Here is a 24,102-nt window from a genome sequence, read left to right as displayed (position 1 = left end):
GGACCCATGTAATCGTTTCTCATTTTCAATATAGTGCTCAATAAATTATATGAGATTTTAATACTTTATTATAAAATGGGCTTCATGTTAGATGATTTTGCCCAATTGTAGGATACTGTAATTGTCCTGAGCATTAGGGTAGACTAGGCTGAACTGTGTTGTTCAGTAGGACCGGCGTATTAAATGCATTTTGACATGATATTTTCCATTTATAACGGGGTTTATCAATATTTAACCTCATCATAAGTCAAGGAGTATCTATACAGGTATAAATGTGCATGGCATGTGTGAATGTGTGTCAAAGAGGAGTAGACAAACCAGGAAAGGGAAATATGATTCAGTTAGGCATTTACCGTGCCTTCTTAGAGGTTGCAGTAAGATATTCCCATGAACATATTTGAAATGGTTAGAAACACATGGGTGTGAATTTCAAAAAATACAAGTTTTTGAATTTAACACATATGCTAAATAATCAGTCCTTCAGCTTAAACTATGTTATCCTGCAAATGATAGTAAGTCTTCTGGATTTTTATTAGAATGAATCACATTTTCCATCCTTGTTTTTATTTACTAGGAATTTCATCTTATGACTAAAAAGAACAAGCCATAAGCTCTTTTGGTCTAAATTTGAGATATTTGCCTTTGACTTATTTTTAAATTAAACTTTTTATTTTGACATAATAATAGATTCACAAATAATACAGAGAAATCCTGTGTACCCTTTACCCAGTTTCCTCCAATGGTAACATAATATAATGTCACAACAAGCATATTGACATTGATACAGTCAAGATACAGAGCAGTTCTGTCACTAACAGGCTCTCGTTTCCCGTTACATGTTCACCCCTGTCCCTCTACCTTGCCGCATTCCTTACCCCTGGCAACCACTAATCTCCATCTTTACAATTGTGTTATTTGAAGAAAGTTACATAAATGAAATCATACAGTATGTAACCTTTTAGACTGGATTTTTCATTCTCTATAAATTCTTGGAAATTCATCTGAGCTGTTGCTTGTATCATCAATAGTTTGTTCTTTTTTATTGCTGAGTAGTATTTCATGACTTATTTTTTAGCCCACCTTTTTCCATTATTCTTCATTCTGAAAAAACAAAGTCTTACTACTCAGGCATTTTTCTCACTTATATATTTGCTTTAGAATTTATACTATAAACAAAAACCTTAGGAGCATTCTAGTGTTCTTTTTAAAATTGCATTTAGGTTAACCAGTTAATCTGTTGACATTATTACATCTTACAGGAAAAAAATATGTACAAGTAGATTTTATTACTTTACTCCCCTTTTAATTCCTAAATCCAGAAGTAAGATCAGAACTCATGAGAGATACTGCTGCTTGAAAAATACTTAGCACAGCCTGTTTGCAGACACACTCATGCTAGTCCACGGCTGATGCAGAAAGGAGCCTATCCCAAGGCAGCATTTTTTTGCAGTGCTAAAGGCCAACATTAGGATGTTGTCTGTTTTCATTAGGCACCATGGTCTTAGTTGCTCAACCAAAACTCCAGCCTCAATAATGAGGGAAAAAAATATACTTCTAGTTTTTAAATTGTGGGAAATAGGTCTGGGAGTAGATTCTGAAGTATGTTAAATACTCATCTAAAGAGCCTTGAATTTATCCCAAGGGGGGATGAAGAAATGAAGAAACAAATAAATTAATCAAATTGCAGTTCCTAAAATAGTTATAAGTAGAAAAATTAGCAGTGTCCAAAAATGTCATTTTAACCTTTAATATCAATGTCATATTCCATCTTACGAGGTAGTAACTCTGGCTGTTTTGATTTTCATTTTAGAAGAATAAGGAACATAGGTTTACAATAATCAGTAACTATATTACCATCATATAATTACCCAGTTGGCATACTGTTTATTATTTTAGTTTAAGGAGACACATTGAAGCGAGAAAAAGGGGGTGCTAGAGGTTTGCAGACACTTAGCAAACACTAGTGTTTATCCTACAGCTTTGTAAACACTTTACCAAGAATTTTTAAACTGTCATTTTGCTGATGGAAAGTGTAAAATGAGACTTCAGCAGAAGTTAATCTCATCATCTACTTAAAACAGTGTTTTTTACATTGATCTAAAGAGGTTTGTGCATATTTTAATTGTTTTTCCTATATGATCATCTTTATGTACTAGTATGAAAGTTAATGAGTAAAGAAAATCTGCTGAATAAATCCACGTGATAATCCAAGGCACTTAAAAGAAATACATGCTATAATGGGATGCAAAGATTTTACTTGATTAGTGCTCTATTTCTCAATTTAACAATCAAACCTAAGAGAAATCTCAGTCAAGACTTTTGACTAACATAGTGCAATTTGATTAGGGTGCAGATAAGTACACTATTTCGGTGTGACTGTATAAGTATTCTGATCATAATTATGACATATACTCTGCTACTAGTTAGAAAAAGAACAGTTTTTAACTTCTTCATGCCTTTCATGTATGCACATGTTCTTAATACACTATTATAATAAATAAAATGTACCTGAAAATATAAAACATACTTTTTGCTTGTCCAAAAAGTATGCATTTATTTATAATACAAAATATTTATTCTGAACCTATGCTGTATGATAGCCCACTATAAATGTAGAGGTAGCAAGGGAAGATGACAGATATCTAAAAATATTTGTTAGTAGCACTATATTGTTGATTACTACATATCAGTAATTAGAATAACGAATAAAGTGAAATAAAAAGCATAATGCCTTAGGTGTTTACTTTGGGCACAGTAACATTTGGTCCAGTCATCTTTCTAGTTTTCTGGTACCCAAGTTAAATGAGCAAGAGTGTGATGGAAACTGGGCTTTGGAGCCAATCAGACCTGCATTTATATTTCATTTCTACCACCTAATAGCTGCATGTCTTTGGGCAAGTTATTTAATTTCTCCAAGCCTCAAGTTTTTTAACTTATAAAATATGTTGTTACAAAGCTTAAAAGAAGTAAGTTACTAGCACAGTGCCTGGAACATAGAAATTTGTGCTTTAGAGAAGAAATAAAAATATATAATTCTACCGTCTATAGGTAGAGCTCTTTTCCCAAAATAGTACTAAAATTCCAGTTTGCTTATAATCCTAAAATATTTATAATTCCAGAATATCTAAATCTGTACTGCTTTTACTTCTCTAAGATATCTTCGTGAGTTTGATAAGACTGTCCACTTTATTTCTTTAAACAGCTTTACTTTTCAAGGACACATTACCATATTCATAAAAGGAAAAAATCCAAATTAAATATAATCTGTACTGAAAGTTTCCTTTTCAGATTTCGGGAAGTTAAAATGTTTGTGACAACTGGATTTGTTTTTTTAATCTTTTATTGATATATAATAGCTGTATATATTTGGGGAGTACATGTGATATTTTGATACATGTATACAATGTGTAATGATCAGATCAGAGTAATTGGGATATCCAAAACTTTAAACATTTGTCTTTCGTTTGTATTAGGAACACTATAGATCTATTTTAATTTCTTCTTTGATTTCAGCAGGAAAGGAAGGGCAAGAAATCCTGGGGCCTGAAGCTCAGGCAGATGAAGCAGGATGTACAGGTACTCTGCTGCGACTTTCTTTCATACCATAGCCTTTAAAAGAAGGTCTTTTGTGTCACTGATTTCGCATTTGTGAGTCCTGAATTTAGTCCGTTTCCTTCTCTTTTATCTTACCTTCCTTAAATGTTTAAGTACTTAGGCGTACGGTGCACTACATAAAAAGAAGTATATATTCCTTAAATACAGAGTAACTTACAGATTCATATGATATAGCAGATTTCTCCATGCTATAAGAATGACAAGTATAACCTACAGATAATCCAAAAAATAAGTGTTTGAATGATGATTTGAACTTCTATCAAGTTTTTGACCAAAGTTAGAGAAATGCAGATCTAACTTTTGAGTTTCATTATTAGTTACCTGGGTCTGCTTTGAATTGCCCACAAGACAAAAAGCAGAAGAAAATAGAAAAAGCATGGATTTATGTATAAATCAGATGAGAATCATGAATATTAATGAATTGAGTGAACATGTCACAGCAAACGAGAATCAAAAATTTTTCTTAAATTTTCTGTGATTGAAAAAGGGTAAAATGAAGTTGAATTATAATAAACAAGGAAATTTGCTTTTAGGTGACTAAAAAGTACATATTCCCTGAAACTTAAGGCTATTCCTCTGTAATGGATTCAGATCAGATTTAAGAAGCAAAAGAGTAGGTGGAAAAATTAAATCAGATCTTATGTATAGTAATACCAGTCACTTTTTATTGTGTTCCCTAAGAGAGCCAGAACTGTTAGAATGTAAACTTCAAAAATGCATTCCAGATTTTTAAAACGTTTCCTCAAAATATTATACTTAAACGTAGTGTAATTGTACTTTGTATATTCAACCATAAATTAGATATTTCTGTCATATAGTTTTAATTACATTTTCTTTTTCCTTCTCTTCTATGAGTTATCATTTATAGATTTGTTTTTTTACTTTGCTGTGCATTTTAGGAATATTCCATAAAGGCTTACAGATTATCTTTCATTAGGTAAGATGAGGTATGGTTCATGGCTAATAAGTGTCAAGATTAGATTTTTATCTGTAATATAAACAATAGCACTCCTGTACTCGTCAGTCATTTCTGTAAAACAGAGTAAATCTTTGTGCTGTTATTAAAAGTGAATTCCAAATTAATTAAATAATAATGGAGTATGTGATAATTTGTGGTGCTTATAGCCTGCGATTTTATGTTTTGCCCCTAACTTGGTTCTGTGTAACTTGTGTGAATAATGTATTCAGATATGCTTGTTATCAAATATTTGCCATGCTAAGCTATAGAATATGTAAAATATTTAAGCTGGACATTTGTTAGTAGTAATACAGTAGTGTTAATAAACATAAGAGTACGCTATTTACTTTTACCTAGAATCGTTAAACTTTGATGACTTATATTACCAGAATTACAGAAGACAACTTGCCCTTCTAGGTAAAATGCTATCCAAAAAGATGCTTACAGGTTTACAGTATTTTATCTGTCATGCTGTTCTTCACTGTAAAAATAAATGAATTCTTTCAGTTTGAAGTACTGAATAGTATGTAAATTTCCTCAAAAAAGGTGCATCTGGAAGGCAGGGTAACCTTCTCAAATTTGTGTTTAACAAAAGTTGCTGCTGAAATGTAAAATCTCCCCCACGTACACGATGATGATCCCTGCTGCATTATTCGCCTGGAACATGGGGAGTTAGGAGTAAGCAAACTTCCATTAAAGCTCCAGTGAGTGTAGCTTTAAAAGGAAATTTAATTTTTGAGACTTTTGAGCAGTTAAACTGTAAAATGATGTCCTGCCTTTGCTTTTGTTACTTCCTTGACTTCTAGGGAATAATATGCTGACAAAATGAGCAAAAGCATTGTACAGCAGTCGCCATCATTAGTTCAGAATGTTGTCAGATCTTTTTTATAGCAGACTTCCTTCTGCAGCTCGTGAAGTTAAGGAACTATAGTCTGAACTCAGTAATCAGAGTAAAAAATTCATTGAAAACATCCTTTGTTCCTTCTGAGCGTCCCTTTTTTTGTTTATATAGTTGATAATTTTAGAAAGTTTCAAACATGGAGGATAAAGATAAGAGGAAGCCTGAGGATACTTTATTCAGGATGGAAAAATAGATAGATAGATAGATAGATAGATAGATAGATAGATAGATAGATAGATAGATTTAAAAATATTCAGTGTTTATATTAAATATTTGCTCTCTCAAATACATGTATATAGTCATTTAATTCTATACTTTGTCAATTTTGAGTTTTGTCATATTTAAAGAAAACCCAATTACCTTTTATGCTGTGTATATTTGCTCATCTCCCTAATATTTAAATATATAAGTTTATCATCTAAAGACCAGGACATTTGCTTTATAATTGACCTTTTCAAGATGTGCATTTCCCAACACTTTGAATTTTAAAAAACTGCAGAAATTCTGGTCTCAGTTTGAAATTGGGCCTGGTAAATGTGGGTTCATGGATATAGAGTGTAGTTTAATGGAAAGAGCTCAGATTTTATACCTGACACCTAATACCAATTTGTCTGCTCTAATAGTAATACATTTTCTCTCTGTGATCTCAGAAGAGCTTTTCTGACCCTAATTTTTTTACTGAGGAAAAATTTTAATTGTAAAATTATGATGTTCACCTTGCAGGACTTCTTTAAGGTGTAAATAGCTAACAATTACATAGTACTGACTACATACCAGGTACCCTACTAATAAGTACATTACTGTATTAATTAATTTAATTCTTACAACAACCCTAAGAGGTACTGTTATATAAATTTTATAGGATGTAAGCTGATTATATACTGTCTCACAAATTTCTTAATGGACATATAAAATTTTTCATTTTAAATGTCAGTAGTTACAATTTAATTTCTGGCATAGTAAAACATTGACATTTTAACATCACTATTACATATGAAATCCATAGTATATTAATACCTATTATCTTTTTTAAAAATATGAAAATGCTCTTTAAGAGTAAGAAATGTTGTGTCATAATGTTTACTTTTTGAGCTCATATTTCCATTCTATATACACTATAGAATTTTATGCAAACATATATTAATTACTTCATAAAAATTAATTGTAATAGCTTAATATTACTTCTAGAAGGAAAAGTGTTCATCATTCAGTTTCTTTTTTTTAACATTGAGGTACCTTTATTCTCAAATAAAAAAATGAAATAAAATTTTATGTTATAACTGAGTTGCTCAGTTTTTATGCATCTTCAGATATAATGTCAAAAGTTATTTGTCAATGAAAATATTTTAATGTCCTGTCAGTATTTCTTCAGTTTTGTTGAAAACAAAAATTTAAAGCCATCTAATTTGCAAAAAGATTTGTTTCCCAGTCATTACAATCATCTATTCCCTCATTTTCTGGGACGTATACCAGAAAGACTATACCAATAGTTATTTATCAAAGGACTAATGATACCTGTTTTGGGCTTTAAAATGTTTTTTCTCACAGTCACTTTGTTTAATGTATTCAGAAATGATTAAGGAAACTGAAATATGTTAATTTCAGTATCTTTTATCAGTATATTTTTCATGAAAAACACTTTTATTACATGAACTGTATTTTGAGCAGTACCTTATTGGTTCACCCAGTTTCTGGAAAATTTCCAATAACCTACCCAGCAAAGCCAGTTATCAACATCACACCAGCCAGCCAAGTCAGACTTACTTTCTGTCAGGAAAAAAAGCATTTTTTCATTTTTTGAACTCAGTGTGTCAATACATATTTTGAGGAATTCTATAAAATCTCATCAATAAGGAAGTGTATGAAGGATATATTTAAAATACAAAAGTTAACCAGGCATGGTGATGCACGCTTGTAATCCCAGCTACTCGGGAGGCTGAGGCGGGAGAATCGCTTGGACCCAGGAGGTGGAGGTTGCAGTGAGCCAAGATCACGCCATTGCACTCCAGCCTGGGCGACAAGAGTGAAACTCATTCTCAAAAAAAAAAAAATAGAAATTATCAATAATGAAGAAAACATAAAGTATAAGTAAATACATCTTATAATAATACTAAGTAGTAAAGTCAAGATTAAGATTATGTAGATCGAATCTAATTTGTATGTTAAAAAAATCTTTATCTCCAAATGTGTATATTTAGACCTAATCAATGTATAGGGAAGCTAGAATTTATTGAAGTAGCAAAATTCATATATAAAATACAGATCATGCAGTTCTGAAAAGTGTATACTATTTAAAAACTCATTATTCCAACAGCTAGCACACTTATAATTTTTATTAGGATGTAGAAAATATAAGATGGAGATTGCTTAATTGAAATAAATATTTTATAATATAATTTGATAAAAATAATTTTAACTATCTTAGCAACTCTACATGGAATCTGTAAAATCACATAAAATATTAATTTCATTTTTTACTTTTATCTAGTTTAAATTGAAAAATTGAAGTTGCTTTGAAAAGAATACCACTGATTTGTTCTGCTTTAGCTCTTCAGAAATGCTTATTGTTCTACCTAATGACAAATCCTAGGAATGATGTTTAAGAATATTATTTGCTTTGCTCTTATCAGTCTCCTAAAAGCAATGAATTTTTAAATAATAGGGAGGTCATTAAGGGAAAATAACCCTCACTCCCTCTGGCCATATTATATAGTTAATTGCAGCTTCCCAACCAGGACCAGCATACCCCCATTTCAGTTGTGCTTTATGCCTAATAGAAATTCATGTAAACAGGAAAGACCAGAAAACCTATAGTGATTCTCTGTTGCCTTGATTTGTCAGTAAAGAAGGCTTTCCCTAATCGGTATTTTGAACTTTACTCCTTTGGCACCCTGGAGGACTTTACACTCCAAGCAGTGTACCATAATCATGTCATGGATGGATAGAGGAATACGCCTTTTCTCTTTTTTTCTTTTAAGAAAGTGAGAACAAGGTATACTGTATAAAAGGGAGAGCAGGGAGAAGAATTTTCAAGGATGCTAGGAAAGAGTTTACATGGAAGTTGAGGATCCGGGAGTTGATTCCTTTAAACCCAGCAGTCCAGCTTACATTTTAAAAGTCTTCACTTACCTCTGGATCCAATAATCTCAGTTTGGTAACTACTGACATGAACTAAATAATGCAGATCTTGGTATATAGCAAATGCTAAATAATTGATAGCTATTGAAAAGTGGGGAAAAAAATTAGGATCACCATTTGTTACTGTCATTGGTTCTCAGGTTTTAAACAGCAGTCACCCTGATGAGTTTGGTTACTGCTACGGTGCAGGAGATGTAGCAAGATTGTTTTAATAACCATCAAACAAACAGATGCCCATACATCCCCATTTTAATTTGGCCAAACTTCAGCCTGCTGGGGAGTGCTGTTTTACAAATTTAGACCTGACAGTTCAGTCAGAGTCTATAAAGAAGTCATCCCTGAGGCATTTGGGAGCCATACTAAGACATTGCAGTTACCAGCATGGAGTAGAGGCCCTCCTCTGGAGCCAGTGGAGGAAATGCAGGAAAACCATAGTGCAGCAATAATGCTTTAGAAACTTGGCAGTACTCTGGGCTACCGTCTCAAAGCATAAGCCTTTCTAATTCAAGAAAAGTTGCCTCTGCCTTAGTCCCACAGTTAAACATTTACTGAGGCAGAAATAGAGAAAGAATAGCCTTGTTTTATATGAATACTAGCGTAGCTAAGAAACAGTTTCATAGATTTGATACCCTTTGATGCTTATTAGAAATCCTTCTTACTATAGATAATTATTAAAAACTATTTTCTAAGAAATCATATAACTGAACTGAACGTCAGAGTGGTTTATATGAGAATTATTCAGATTTAAAGTACAGCCCCCCCCTCCATTATCTGTGGGGGATAAATTCCAAGAGTCCCCCATTGAGTGTCTTAAATAAATACTTATATATACTATATTGTTTCCTATACATACATAATGATAGAGTTTAATTTATAAATTTTATACAGAGTTGCAACAAGAACTATAATAAAATACGGTTATAACAATATGCTTTAATAAATTTATGTGAATGTGGTCTCCCTCGCTCGCTCTCAAATTATTCTTCTTGTACTGTGTTCACCTGATTTCATATTGCAGTTGACCACAGGTAACTGAAACCATGGAAAATGAAGCCACAGATAAGGGGCTGTCTATTGTCCAACTTTAAATAAATATTATGATATGATAGGTTGCTAAGAAGGTGACCTTTGAGAACTAAAGTTTTTTTCTTGCTTTATCATTAATTGAGAAAGAATTCAGTCAACTATATTGCCTTCTCTGTGTTTTATTAGTAAAATGCAATAGAAGTATGACTTTAACATTTGAAAGGGATACTGTGAGAATTTCACACATTCATAACACTTTAAACTTATAAAGCAAAGATACATCTTAATACATTACAACAAAATGAGTGGAATTCATTTTTAATTTTCAAGAAATATTTTCTGCAGATTCAAGAACAATCATATGTTCTCTCAAGATAAATAATTTCTTATTTAGAAAACCTTTGTAATAACTTAGTGGTGAGATTGCTGTCTTAAAAGTATGCATTTTTTTTAGTAAAAGATGATGAATGCGAGTCAGATGCAGAAAATGAGCAAAACCATGATCCTAATGTTGAAGAGTTTCTACAACAACAAGACACTGCTGTTATTTTTCCTGAGGCACCTGAAGAGGACCAGAGGCAGGGCACACCAGAAGCCAGTGGTCATGATGAAAATGGTAAATGGATCTTAACAGTTGTGTTTCTTTCCCTCTTTAAAGGATTCTTGTTTCTACCATTCTACTATGGGAACCTGCTCTACTATAGGGAACATTCTTGAAGACCAAACTTTATTACAGGTGCCAATAGAGAGTAATCTGTTTTATTAATGGAACACTATGATGACCATGCAGTAATAAATTACTAGCTGCTCATGTATTGTGGTAGTAATGCCACTGCATGTGAAATGCTTAGAACAGTGTCTGGACATGAAATTCCATTTACTTACATGGTAGCAGGCAGTAGAAGTGAGAACTATACCTTTACTGCCCTTTGGATTCTTTCCCACCATTCTTTTAACAAATAAAAATACGGTTGTCTGCTTTATACCAGAACATACTAATTTGGAAACAGTGGTTTTTCTGAATCTGCCTTAGTCCATTCTGATATGAATAGTCAGCGTACAGAGTGTGGAAAATGCAATAAAAATGTGTTCAGACTCTCCTGAGAAGAAATAGGCTGTGATACAGTTTGGGAGGAAAAGACTATGTTATTGTTTCACCAGAAGAAACTAGGTTATCAAAGAAATGAAAGGGAAATACAAAATTTAAAAATATATATGTATTTATGTAAAATTTTTATGTGACAAAAGGCTTTCAAAAAGCCTCACTGAAAGGAAACAATGAAACCTAAAGAAATGATCCATTATGTAGTTCTAATAAAGGTTAAACCTTTTAAAGTTTGTCAAGTCCATACAGTACGATCTAAAAATTGAGGAACTACCATTTTGAATTAGTTTGAATTATAGAATAAGTTGTTGGTTTTGTTATTCATTACTTTCAGATATTTAATGTAATTTAATTAAATGCTAATAAAGCATTTTGAAGTATTCTGTCATATCAGCGACATTTGTTTACATATTTATCCCTTTTTATAACCAAATAGTATTCATTCGTGTGTATATGCCACATTTGCTTCATCCATTGATGTACACTGAGGTTGATTCCATATCTTTGCTATTGTGAATAGTACTGTAATAAGCATGAAGATCCAGGCATATCTTTGATATACCGACTTCCTTTGGATAAATACCCAGTAGTGGAATTGCTGGATCATATAATAGTTCTATTTTTAGTTTTTTTGGAGAAATCTCCATAGTATTTTCACAGTGGCTGTCCTAATTTTCATTCCCACCAAGAATGTATGAGAGTTCCCTTTTCTCCACATCTTCACCAGCATTTTTTTGTCTTTAATAGCAATACTAACTGGGATGAAATGATATATTATTGTGGTTTTGATTTGCATTTCTCTAATGATTAGTGGTGGTGAGCATTTTTTTGTATATCTGTGGCTATTTGTATGTCTTCTTTTAAGAAATGTTTATTCATATCCTTTGCCCACTTTTCAATAGGATTATTTGGGTTTTTTAAATCTGTTGAATAGTTTGTGTATTCTTCATATTAGTCCCTTGTCAGATGAGTAATTTGCAGATATTCACTCTGTTGTTTCCTTTGCTGAGCAAAAGCTTTTTAGTTTAATATAGTTCACATTTGTCTATTTTTGTTTTTGCTGCCTGTGCTTTGGAGGTCTTAGCAATAAAGTCTTTGCTTACCCAAATGTCCTGAGTGTTTTCTGTATGTTTTCTTCTAGTTTTATGGTGTTGTGTCTTATGTTTAAGTCTTTCATTGATCTTGAGTTGATTTTTGTATGTGGTGAGAAATAGGAGTCCAGTTTCATTCTTCACATGTTAATACTCAGTTTTCCCAGCACCATTTATTGGAGAGTGTGTCCTTTTCCTGGTGTATGTTTTTGGTGCCTTGTCGAAATCAGTTGGCTGTTAATAATGTGGATTTAATTCTGGGTTCTCTGTTCTCTTCCACTGGTCTGTGTGTCTGTTTTATACTAATGCCATGCTGTTTTCCTTACTGTACCTTGTATTATATTTTGAAGTCAGGTAGTGCGATGTCTCCAGCTTTGTTCTTTTTGCTCAGGATTGCTTTGGCTATATTGGTCTTTTGTGGTTCCATAAAAGTTTTAGGATTGTTTTTTCTGCTTCTGTGAAAAATGACATAGATATTTTGATAGGGATTGGATTGAATCTGTAGATTGCTCTGGGCAATATGATCATTTTAATGATGTTAATTCTTCTGATCCATGAGCATGGGATGTCTTTCCATTTACTTCTGTCTTCTTCAATTTCTTTCATCAATATTTTGTAGTTTTCCTTGGAGAGGTCTTTCACCTCCTTGGGTAAATTTATCCCTAGGTATTTTACTTTTTTGTAGCTACTGTAAATGAGATGGTCTTCTTGATTTATTTCTCGTCTAGTTCATTATTGGTGTACAGAAACACTGCTGATTTTTATGTTGAGTTTTGTATCCTGCAACTTTCAGTTTATTTAGCAGATTGCAGTTTTTTGGTTGTGTCTTTAGGTTTTTCTAGATATTAGATCATATTCTTTTCCAAATTGGATGGCTTTTATTTCTTTCTCTTGCCCAGTTGCTCTGGCTAGGACTTCCAATACTGTGTTGAATAGGAGTGGTGAAGGAGTGGAAATCCTTTTCTGATTACACTTCTTAGAGGGAAGTCTGTCCGCTTGTTCCATGCAGTATGCTGTGGTTCTGTCATATATGTCCTTTATTGGAGGTGAACCATCTTTGCATCCCTGGGATAAATCCCACTTGATCATATTGCATTATCTTTTTGACGTGCTGTTAGATTTAGTTTGTGAATATTTTTTTGAGGATTTTGTATCTGTTGTCATCAGGGATATTGACCTGGATAGTTTTCCTTTTTTTGTTTCATCTTTCTCTGGTTTTGGTATCAAGATAGTGATGAACTTATAGAATGAAGTAGGGAGAATTCCCTCCTCTTCAATTTTTTGGAATAGTTTGAGGAGAACTAGTGTTAGCTCTTCTTTGATAGTTTGGTAGAATTCAGCAGTGAACCCTTTCAGTCCTGGACTTGAAATATTCATTATGGATTCAATCTCATTACTCATTATTGGTCTGTTCAGGTTTTCTATTTCTTTCTAATTTAATCTTGGTAGGCTGTGTCCAGGAATTTATGCATATCCTCTAGGTTTTTCAGTTTTTTCATGTGTAGTTGTTCATAATTGTCTCTTTTGTATTTCTGTGGTATCATTTGTTAGTCTTCTTTTTCATTTTTTATTTGCATCTTCTCTGTTCTTTTCTTAGTCTAGCTAGTGGTTTATCAGTTTTGTTACCTTTTCAAAAAAACCAACTTTTTGTTTTGTTATTTGTGTTGTTTTTTAGTCTTCATTTCATTGATTTTGTTCTGATTGTTATTATTTCTTTCCTTCTTAAATCCTAATTTAGGGTTTGCTTTGTTCTTGCTTTTCTAAGTTCTTGAGGCACATTGTTAGATTATTTGAAATGTTTCTATTTTTTGTTTTAGGTATTTATTGCTATATACTTCCTCTTAGTGCTTTTGCTATATTTCATAAGTTTTGATATGTTCTGTTTTGATTTTCATTTTCATTTAAAGAAATTTTAATTTTAATTTCATTTAAAGAAATTTTAAATTTTCCTCCTTATTTCTTCCTTGACCCAGTGGTTATTCAGAAGCATGTTGTTTAATTTTCATGTGTGTGTAGAGTTTCCAAAGTTCCTCTTATTATTAAAATCTATAGTTGTATTACTTTGTGGTCTAAAAGCTACTTGATATGATTTTGATTTTTAAAAATTTGTTTGAGACTTGTCATGGGTCCCAACATACAGTCTATCCTAGAGTATGTTCTGTGTGTTGATGACAAGAATATGTATCCTTTAGTAGTTGGTTAAAATGTTCTTTAAGTGTCTCACATCCATTCGGTATAAAATGCAGTTTAAATTCAGTGTTTCTTTGTTAAGTGTCTTTCTACATGATCTGTGTAATGCTGATAGGGGTGTTGAAGTCTCTAACTATTATTGTATTAGAATCTGTCTCTCCCTTTAGATCTAATAATATTTCCTTTATATAGCCAGGTACTCCAGTCTTGGGTACATATATGTTAAGAATTGTTATATCCTCTTACTGAATTGATTCCTTTGTCATTCTTTAATGACCTTCTTTGTCCCCTTATACTGTTTTGTTTACTGGATTTAAGAGTTTATCTCATTATAGCTACTCCTGCTCACTGTGGTTTCCATTTGCATGGACATCTTTTTCTGTCCCTTTACTTTCAGTCTATATGGATCTTTACAGGTGAGATGAATTTCTTGTAGGCAGCACATAGCTGGGTCATAGTTTTTATCCATTCAGCTAATCTGTATCTTTTAAGTGGAAAGTTTAATCCATTTATGTTATTATTATTGATATGTTAGAGCCTATTTCTGTCATTTTTATTTCTGGTTGTTTTGTGTATCATTTGTTCCTTTCTTTCTTACTGATTATTATTGTGGTTTGGTAGTTTTCTATAGTGGTAACATTTGAGTTCTTTCTCTTTCTAATTTGTACTTGTTCTACCAGTGGATTTTATATTTTCATGTGTTTTCATTATGGTAGATATCTTCCTGTCACTTCCAGGGATAAGACTCCCTTAAACATTTCTTGTAGGGCCAGTCTAGTGGTCATGAATTCTCTCAGCTTTTACTTGTTTAGGAAAGACTTTATTTCTCTTTCATTTATGAAGGATAATTTTGCTGGGTATGATATTCTTGGCTGGCAGGGTTTTTTTCTTTCAATACTTTGAATAAATATATCATTTCTTTCTCTCCTTGCCTATAAAGTTTCTGCTGATAAACTGCTATTAGTCGTATGGAGGTTCCCTTACAAGTGATTGGACACTTTTCTCGTGTTGTTTTTAGAATATCTCTTTGTCTTTTACTTTTGACAGTGAATATAATGTGCCATGGAGAAGATCTTTTTGAATTGTATCTATTTGGGGGTTCGCTGAGCTTTCTGTATCTGGATGTCTAAATCCTTTGCTAGACTTGGGAAATTTTTGGGTTATTTCATTAAATAGGTTTTCTATCCCTTTTGTTTCCTCTTTGCCTTATAACACATCAAAAATTCGAATATTTGGTTACTTTATAGTTTCTTATATGTCACACAGGCTTTGTTCATTGTTTTTTTATTCTTTTTTCTCTTACTAGGTTATTTTAAAAGACCTGTCTTCAAGTTCTAAAATTCTTCTTCTGCTTGACCTAGTCTATTGCTGAAGCTTTCAGTTGTCTTTTGTCTTTCATTCAGTGAATTCTTCAATTCCAGAATTTGTTTAGTTCTTTTTTATGATACTTACCTCTTTGGTAAATTTCTCATTCATATCCTGATTTGTTTTTCTGGTTCCTTTGTGTTGCTTTTCTGTTTTCTTCTATCTCACTTAGCTTTTTTTTTTTTTTTTTTGAGACGGAGTCTCGCTCTGTCGCCCAGGCTGGAGTGCAGTGGCGCGATCTCGGCTCACTGCAAGCTCTGCCTCCTGGGTTCACGCCATTCTCCTGCCTCAGCCTCCCGCGTAGCTGGGACTACAGGCGCCCGCCACCACGCCCGGCTAATTTTTTGTATTTTTTAGTAGAGACGGGGTTTCACTGTGTTAGCCAGGATGGTCTCGATCTCCTGATCTCGTGATCCGCCCGCCTCGGCCTCCCAAAGTGCTGGGATTACAGGCTCACTTAGCTTTTATAAGATCATTATTTTTAATCATTTTCCAGGATTTCATAAATTTATTTTGATTGGAATCTGTTGCTGGATAATTATTGTATTTTTTGGAGGTGTCATATTTCCTTCGTTTTTCATGTTTCTTGTATTCTTACCTTGATATCCACACATCTGGTATAATAGTCAATTATTCTGGTTTTTTGGATTTGCTTTCATTGGTTGAGTAGGGCACTTTGGCTTTGATTCTGGGTACATGTGGTAGTATAATTTCTGTATGATATCTTTCGTTATAAATAGTGTGAGTAGGGTCCGTGATTTCCTCGTTGGCTTAGGTGCAATTGTTAGTGGAGGCTGAGGTGAAGTTTGGCTGGGACAGGGATGCCAGGTGGACCATTCCTTGGGCCCTAGCGGTGGTAGTAACGGGCTTACGGTACCTGTCCTTAGACCACAGGGTGGCACATTGACACCTTGTGTTAGCAGGTCTAGTTGGGCTGATCCTTGGAACTCCAGGTGGCTTGCTTGGGTGCTGGTAGTGGCAGTGGTAAGCTGGGCAGGTGGGCAGGTTCTCAGGCTCCTGGGCAGTGGATGTCACTTGGGCAATGGCAGTAGCAGTGGCAGGACACCCTCTGGTTCCCTAGTGATTCACGCTGGTGTTGGCAGTGACTGCAATGGGCTGGGTGAGTCAGTCCCCAGGCCTACCGGTGGTGCATGCAGGAGGGTGCCAGCTGTAGTGATAGTAGCAGGTTGGGTGGACCCAACCTCAGGCCTCCAGGAGGAGTGTTCAGGTGACAACAGTGTTGGACTGGGCTGGGTCATCCCCACATCCCTGAATAGTATGCTCGGAAACTGGGGAGGAGGTAAGCTGGGCCAGATGGACCTGTCCTCAGGCCCCTTGGTGGTGTGTGTAGGCATTGGCTATCATGGCAGGGGCAGGATGATCCCAGGCCACCAGCAGAGTGCTCAGGTAAGGACATCAGTGGTTGCACTGTGGCCTTCTTACTGGGGAGGGCAAGGTTGCTCTCGGTGGCAGCAGCCATAGGGAGGGAGCTGGGAAATGTGCACTTTAGCCCCAGACAGCGGCTGTGGATGCGGTAGCCTGTCCTCAGGTCCCTTATAAATGCTTAGCAGCTCAGCTGCTGAGGAAATTAGGGTCACTGCCAGTGGCTAGCACTTTGTCCCCAGCGGTGGAAGCCCACAGTGGCAGCAGTCTGTTGGGGAGTCTGTCCTTGGGGCATGTAAAAATGTGTGCAGCTCCTCTGCTGGGAGGAGGTATGGTCACTGCCAATGGCTTGCATTTCAGCCTTAGCAGCCGCAACCAGCATTAGTGGTAACTGGGAAGGGAGGTATGTCAGTGGGGCTCAACAGGATGTAGTCTGTTGGGGGTTGGGCTCTCAAAATAGTGCTGTGCTGTAGCTACTTAGAACTCAGGGGGTGTACAGATTCAGCATAAGCTCCCTCTCCAGAGCAGCATTGTCATGTGGTCTCCACATACCTCCCCGTGTTAGTCTCAGAGCCCACGATGGTCCAGGGGTTCTCCCATGGCTAGGATTGCAGGAGTCCATGGTGGGAATGTGGACCCCTGGGGGTCTCTCACTTACTCTTTCCCTGCATTGGAGAGCCTTTGCAGGTTGCTTTACTTCCTTCTTCCTTACTTGAGGTGTTTCTTGACACTTTTCTGTTGAATTCCAGTGTTCTCTCTTAGATGATCTATGTGAAGTGTGATTATCACCTCATTATTTTGGTTTTTCCTTGTAGAGGAGGTGAGTACCAGATGCCTCTATTCAGCCATCTTGAAGCCCCTCTCTCAACATATTTGACCAACTATTTAACATTCAGGTGCTCAGTCTATTATTTGCAGTCTGGTCCTTGAGCAAGACATTTGATTTATATGGACTTGAATAAAGGAATATATGTTCAGAAAGCACTTGGAGATTTTATGAAATTATCTGTGGTGGTTTGTTTTTCTATAGTGAATTCAAAATGAAAATAGAGATGATGTTTACAAAAAGATATCACTTAATAACTTCTTTCATTGAAGAAATGTCAAATATGGAAAACTACTCTTAGTTAAATAATATTAATTGGCAAAATATTACATTTTAGGATTGTCAGGCTTAGACAGCTCCAAGTGTAAAAATAAAGTTTATTCGGTAAACTAATTTATTCAGAATGCCTTTGTTTTCTAAAAGCTATATATATTCATACATATACAGTTATATAGCAGATTTGCCAGTGTATTTCAATAGGGGAAATTACAAGCAGGGTCATGCATGGGATGTGTTTATGTAGCAGGCCTAGATCTGGCCCCCATCAGTCTTTCCTTCCCCACCTTACACACTATTTTTTTGGTCTGAACTCAGTCCTATGGCCACACCTACCTGCAAGAGACTCTTGGAAACATAGTGTGTGTGTACTGTTTACTCTTTGATGATGATGACTTGGTAGTTTCATTTTCAAAATCAGAGGAATAAACATTAAATAAATAATGATACATACCATTGTTACCAATAGACTCTGTTGTAGAGCACAAAATTCCCCTTTAATCTGTATACACTTACAAAGACAACCTACATTCTAATTTTACTTTTGTTTTCTTTTCTAGCTAATCACATGACAAAAGGGAAGAATTATGGTTTAGGGAAAAAGATGGGACTTGAAGGTCAGACAGCCCGTATCTGAACCCTGACTTCATCATTTTCTGGCTGCGTGACTTTTCTTTTAAGTTATTTAACCTTCCTGGAAACCACTGTTCTCTCTCTTATAAAATAGAGATGAGTATCATTGCATTGTTTTGAGGATCAAATATAAAGTGGGTAGCACAATATCTGGAACATAGCATAGGGACTCAGTGGAAACTTTGGTAATATTTTCTGAATGTTTTAAGTTTAAAATATATGATCTTTCTTTTACAGGAACACCAGATGCATTTTCACAATTACTCACCTGTCCATATTGTGATAGAGGCTATAAACGCTTTACCTCTCTGAAAGAACACATTAAATATCGTCATGAAAAGAATGAAGATAACTTTAGTTGCTCCCTGTGCAGTTACACCTTTGCATACAGAACCCAACTTGAACGTCACATGACATCACATAAATCAGGAAGAGATCAAGTAAGTGCAATGACTGAGAGTTCACTAACTTTCCAGATTTTGACAACTCAGCCCTCAATGGAAGGCAAGGATTTTAATATATTTGAAAGTTAAAAGAATGTACTAAACAGTGCTATATCTGCAGCCTTATAAAAGTGAAAATGATTATTTATTTGAGTTATCTGGTCATTCCTGAGATTAAAAACCACATATGAACATTACTTTAGAGGTAACTCAGTATTTTGTTCAGGTAAGACCCTTTCCATCTTGACTTAATTATTTTGCTTATGCCATAACAGTTAATTCTTCAAGTTTAGAAGATGTTAAATTGCATTCTATTAAAATGTTCAGTGTAGGAAAAATAAGTACTGACTATATAAACCACATTATACTAACCAAATTGACAAGAAAGTCAAATTAAAAAGTTTAATTTTCTTTGAACCAGTTACTATTTATTCTCAGTATAAGCTACGTGGTTTTTTTCCCCCATAGTAAAGGGAGTTGCCTCCTCTAAAAATCTAAAGTTTAGATTTTTTTATTCTGAAGACTCAATTTTTATATGGTTTATTCTACTTCTGTGTTACTGTGCCCCAGTTTTCAGAAGTATAAACCAAGACTGTTTTGTAACTTAAGTTACATTTAAATTGCTGGTTCTATATTTAGGATTAAAGTCAAAAAAGCTTTTATCAGTTGTTCTTCTTTTAAAAGGTCCTCATAGCTATCAGCCATCAACAATGAAATTAATATTGCCTTAATTCTAACTTTAAAAATTAAATAAATTTTCAGCCACACAGGGTTTGTGAGGGTACATGTTGGGGTTAGGCCACATTTCCAGTTTCTTACATCAAAGAATGATGTATATCTACATACCTGAACTCTGCCCTATGGATGTACCTAATATGTGTCACATATCCCATAGAGAACAAGTTAGACCATTTGCTAAGGTGATGGCTAGGCCAAACAAACAACAACAAAAAATTGTAACAGAAAAAGAATGACTGAGCAGAGTCAACCTATTTCCTTAGTACTTTGGCAACAGTACTCATGAAATAACAAGATAATAAGAAGAGGGTGGCAATCAGGGAGAATAGAACCAAGATTTTATAGGTTTATGGTCCATAAGCCCATGAAGGAGCACTTGAAACAGGTGAGAGCTCCAAGAGAAGGACGAAATTAATACAGAGAAGGGACGACTGAAGGCAAACGCCGTCTCCTTCCAAGTGCCCCATTAATGAGTCTTATCAGAGAGACCAGCAGAAGAGTATGTTTTATACCTTAGCGCTGTGATGTGGCCACAGTGTAGACAAGGCTTGGGAAAGATCCTACTCACGTGACATTCAGGAAGCAGACCCATCCTGCAGCTGCTGCCACCATATTCCCTCTACTCCAAGGGCCATCGTGAAAGGAGAGGACAGATTGAACTGGTGGTGAAAGCAGAAGATGCCATTATAAAAACAAACTCCAAAATCTTTGATGAGCATGAAAACCAATTCTATGATGATTATTCCAGTGGGTGCAAATGCAGTAGGATTTACATATAAACCGTGGGTCAGACTAAGGTCAGGAAGGAGCTGTGATAAATATGGGGACCAGTAATGTGAGGAAATATAACTGGGAGGTCTTGGAAACAATTTAGTTTGCAAGGCAGCAAACTAAAAGGTAGAATGTATATTTTGCTGGCCCTTGAAAATCATACTGTGACTAACAAGCATTTTCAAGTCTTATTAACTTGTTTATTCAACAAACATTTGTGTTTCTTTTATATGTGAGGCCCTCTTCTGGGTGTTAAAGGCACAGTAGTCAAAAAGGAAGTCCCTGATAGTAGGGACCATACATTAGTAGATTATATAAAACAGAAATAAAATAATACATACTATGAAGAAAAATACAGCAGGATAAGAGGATAGAAAGTGATGAAAACTGCTAGGTTTCACAGAGAAGGGAGACTTCTCTGAGAATGGGATATCTGAATACAGTAAAGGAGCCAGTCATGGAATATTGGAGAAGGGCATTCCAGTCAGAGGAAACAGTGAAACATAAGAAAGCCTTGAGGCCAGAACCTGCTGGGCACACACTGAGAACAGCAGAGGCCAGTGTGAAAGGGAGAAAGGTAAGGCCAGAGAGGTGTTGGGGGCTACATATTATAGGCCAAGATAAAGACGTTGGATTGTGTTCTAAAGTGCAGTGGGGATGCCTGTCAAGGATCCAGGAATTTTTAATTTTTATTTTTAGGGGAACACTGACTGTTGGATGATAGATAAGAGAGACAAGAACGGAAGCAGGGAGATCATTTAGAGGCTTTTGCTGTAATCTAGGCCAGAGGTTTTGGTGGCAGACAGATAAATAAGATTGTTGGCTTCAGAATATGCTCATATGCTTGCTGATGGATTGGGTGAGGGTACATGAGTAAGAGGGTAATCAGGAATAACTCCAAAGTTTAAGGCCGAAGCTGTAACCAAATAAATGATAGTGCTATTCACAGAGATAGGAAATACTAAAGACGGAGCTGGCTTGCAGGAGGGAAATTAAGAGTTTGGTGTTAATCATGTTAAGTTTCAGATCTCTATCACCTTCCAACTGGCAATATCAAATAAGCAGTTGGTTGTAAAAGTCTGGAGTTAAGGGGAGAGGTTTAGAGATACAAATGTGGGAGTCGTCACCATATATTTGGTATTTTAAGTCATGGGTTTTAATGAAGTAGGACCTGATTCAGAGTAAGTACTAATTCTCTTTCCTTCCTGTATAAAAGGCAAAGGAAGGGAGATTCCAGTTGGAAGAGCATGAAGCAGTAGTTGAGTTAAGCCGTTAAAGTCTGGGTAGAATCTTAGTAGTCAAAATTATGGGAAAACACAGTGAAGGAGTAAGGAATTATGTAAACCAAAGCCAAAAGATAAAGAGGAGCAATATGTGTGCAGAAAACCATGGCTCGCTAAATGACTGAGGCATAGACTTGTCATAAAAAACTGGTGAAGAATCATCTTGGAAACTCAGGGACTATAATCTTGGAATCTGTAGACTTGGAATCTTTATTGAGGGGTTAATGGGGATCCTTCAGAAGTTTATGAGCAGGAGTTGATAGAATGCAATTCAAGCAGTGCTTTTGTAAGATTAATCTAAGTATGAAGAATACATTTGAAATATGTCAAAATGGGAATTTGATAAACCAGACAGAAAGCTATTATAATAATCCACGTTTGGCTGAAAAAACTGGAAGTATTTTTTTAATCATCAGATTAAAGTACATTTTGGAAATATCAAATAGAAGAGACAGGATTAAAGTACAGGAAAAATCCTGTCTTTTCTTCTATTCAGGACCTTGTTCTATTGAGTGAGCTTTAGACAGGTTATTCAGTATTTGTGGATGCGGTTTCTATATCTATAAATCGGAAAGCAAACAAGTTAACCTCTAGTTCCTAGCAAAGTATATATTACTTTATTTTTATTAATTTTGAATATTGTTTAATAAAGGATGAACTCTGATACTTTAGAAAGTTGGTATTTTTCTGTATCAAATTCTGTCCCCACTATCACTATCCTTTTTGGTAATAATTTCAAGAGTTACATTTTTGTGACTGCTACAACTGCTAATAATTTCAGGAGTTAGATTTTTGTGACTGCTGCAATTTGAGGTCTTTAAGAAACGAAACAAAACAACCATTAGGCTCACAAAAATGTCACTCTTAGTAGATTGGATGTTCTTTAGTCTAAAGATCTTTTGCTTTACAAATAAAATACCAATTCTTTTCTTACAGAGACATGTGACGCAGTCTGGGTGTAATCGTAAATTCAAATGCACTGAGTGTGGAAAAGCTTTCAAATACAAACATCACCTAAAAGAGCACTTAAGAATTCACAGTGGTAAATATTTTTTTTCTTTCTATACCCTGAATATCATAGCATACGTGGTAATAAATAAATATCATAACGTGTAATCTACGTACATGATCAGAAACTCCTTGCATTTCTTTTGGCATACACTAATTGGGAGAAATTTTATGTTTATTTTATGTTTTATTAGAGTCTTAACCTTTGACTAAAGTATATCAAATTAATATAGTATGACATACTCCAGATTTCCTAATCAGAAGATAATATAGCATGTTTTAGTAAGTACAACCTGAAAACATATTAGCTTTCTGATGAATGTAAATGTCATTGCCTCCTTTGCACAATTAGCAGGGGAATGGAAAAGAGTATAGAGATACGATTTGCACAAGAGAATAGGGAAGTGAAGACATCCTTTATTTGAGAAAAGTTGAAATGGAACTCAAGATTAGAAAATATTGGAGAGGATGATATAGAGGCAATGAGAGGGAGTGAAAGGATTACAGCATTAATGAGAATCTAAAAGAAAAATGTGCTCACCCACCATATTCACTTGTCTATTCCATGTCATTCTGTAAATTATTACTTACAAGGTTAATACTATTATGTGATGAAAGTGTTGTGTCTATTTTAGGAACTCAGAGTAAACAGAGAGCTATATTTGCATTTCTTTGGAGACACTACTTGAACAAAAGCGCAAAAGGAAAACTTGCTGGTATCCCACAATGCCCTATGAAATCTGTTCATCTCCTGATAAATTTTGATATGTTATTTTAGATTTAAATCATTTTAATGAAAAAATTATTAACCATTAATGGGAAATTATGGGTTTTCACACATTGCTTATTTTGTGAAAATTATGTATTGACATTTACATTTTACAAACATCTTCCTACAAAAAAAGTATAGTTGGATAGCTTTGTGAAGCATAGTTGGTGATATTTATGTTTTATTTTGGAACTGCATTTCTAAAAGTTTTACTGTATTGCTCATTAAGGCTAACCCTCAATGTTAAACGTGCTGAAGTTACCACTTGAAAATGCTCAAACCAAGATCCTTACCAAAACATTTATTTTCACACATTGATTATTGTTTCTAAAAAGTAGAGGTTGTCTTTTGCAGCCTGCCACAATATTCTGTTTCTTAGCTTCTATGCTATTGAACAATTTTTATCAATAATAATATATTTTAACAACCTACCTTCTTACCAGAGATGATTTAAAGTCGTTAATAAAGATATAGCTAATTCAAGAGGGATTTTTAAATGCTGAAATCAGGGCAGAGGAAGGAAAATAAAGCTAACAGTAAGATTCATGTATATAATGAGTCATATTCATTTTGTCATATTGCA

At 34.6% G+C, this 24,102-nt stretch overlaps 1 protein-coding gene across 17 annotated transcripts in view; it reads left to right on the top strand.

Annotated features, from left to right (window-relative positions):
* Positions 1-24,102, top strand: part of ZEB1 (zinc finger E-box binding homeobox 1) — a 204,278-nt gene that overhangs the window by 167,050 nt on the left and 13,126 nt on the right. For 13 of the 17 annotated variants that reach the window (XM_063710225.1, XM_031015269.3, XM_055352993.2 and 10 more), the window contains 4 exons: positions 3,514-3,576; positions 10,093-10,254; positions 18,745-18,947; positions 22,679-22,784. In XM_063710225.1, coding sequence (XP_063566295.1) covers positions 18,918-18,947; positions 22,679-22,784 — 136 coding nt within the window. In that variant the 5' untranslated portion in view covers positions 3,514-3,576; positions 10,093-10,254; positions 18,745-18,917. The remainder of the gene's footprint in view (positions 1-3,513; positions 3,577-10,092; positions 10,255-18,744; positions 18,948-22,678; positions 22,785-24,102) is intronic. The other 4 variants (XM_031015270.3, XM_019035169.4, XM_063710222.1 and 1 more) reach the window with 1 other exon arrangement.

The sequence above is a fragment of the Gorilla gorilla genome, chromosome 8, assembly GCF_029281585.2.
Source record: "Gorilla gorilla gorilla isolate KB3781 chromosome 8, NHGRI_mGorGor1-v2.1_pri, whole genome shotgun sequence".
Taxonomy (NCBI): Eukaryota; Metazoa; Chordata; class Mammalia; order Primates; family Hominidae; genus Gorilla; species Gorilla gorilla.
The sequence above is the reverse complement of the archived record's forward strand: the minus strand, read 5'-3'. Positions and strand labels throughout refer to the sequence as shown.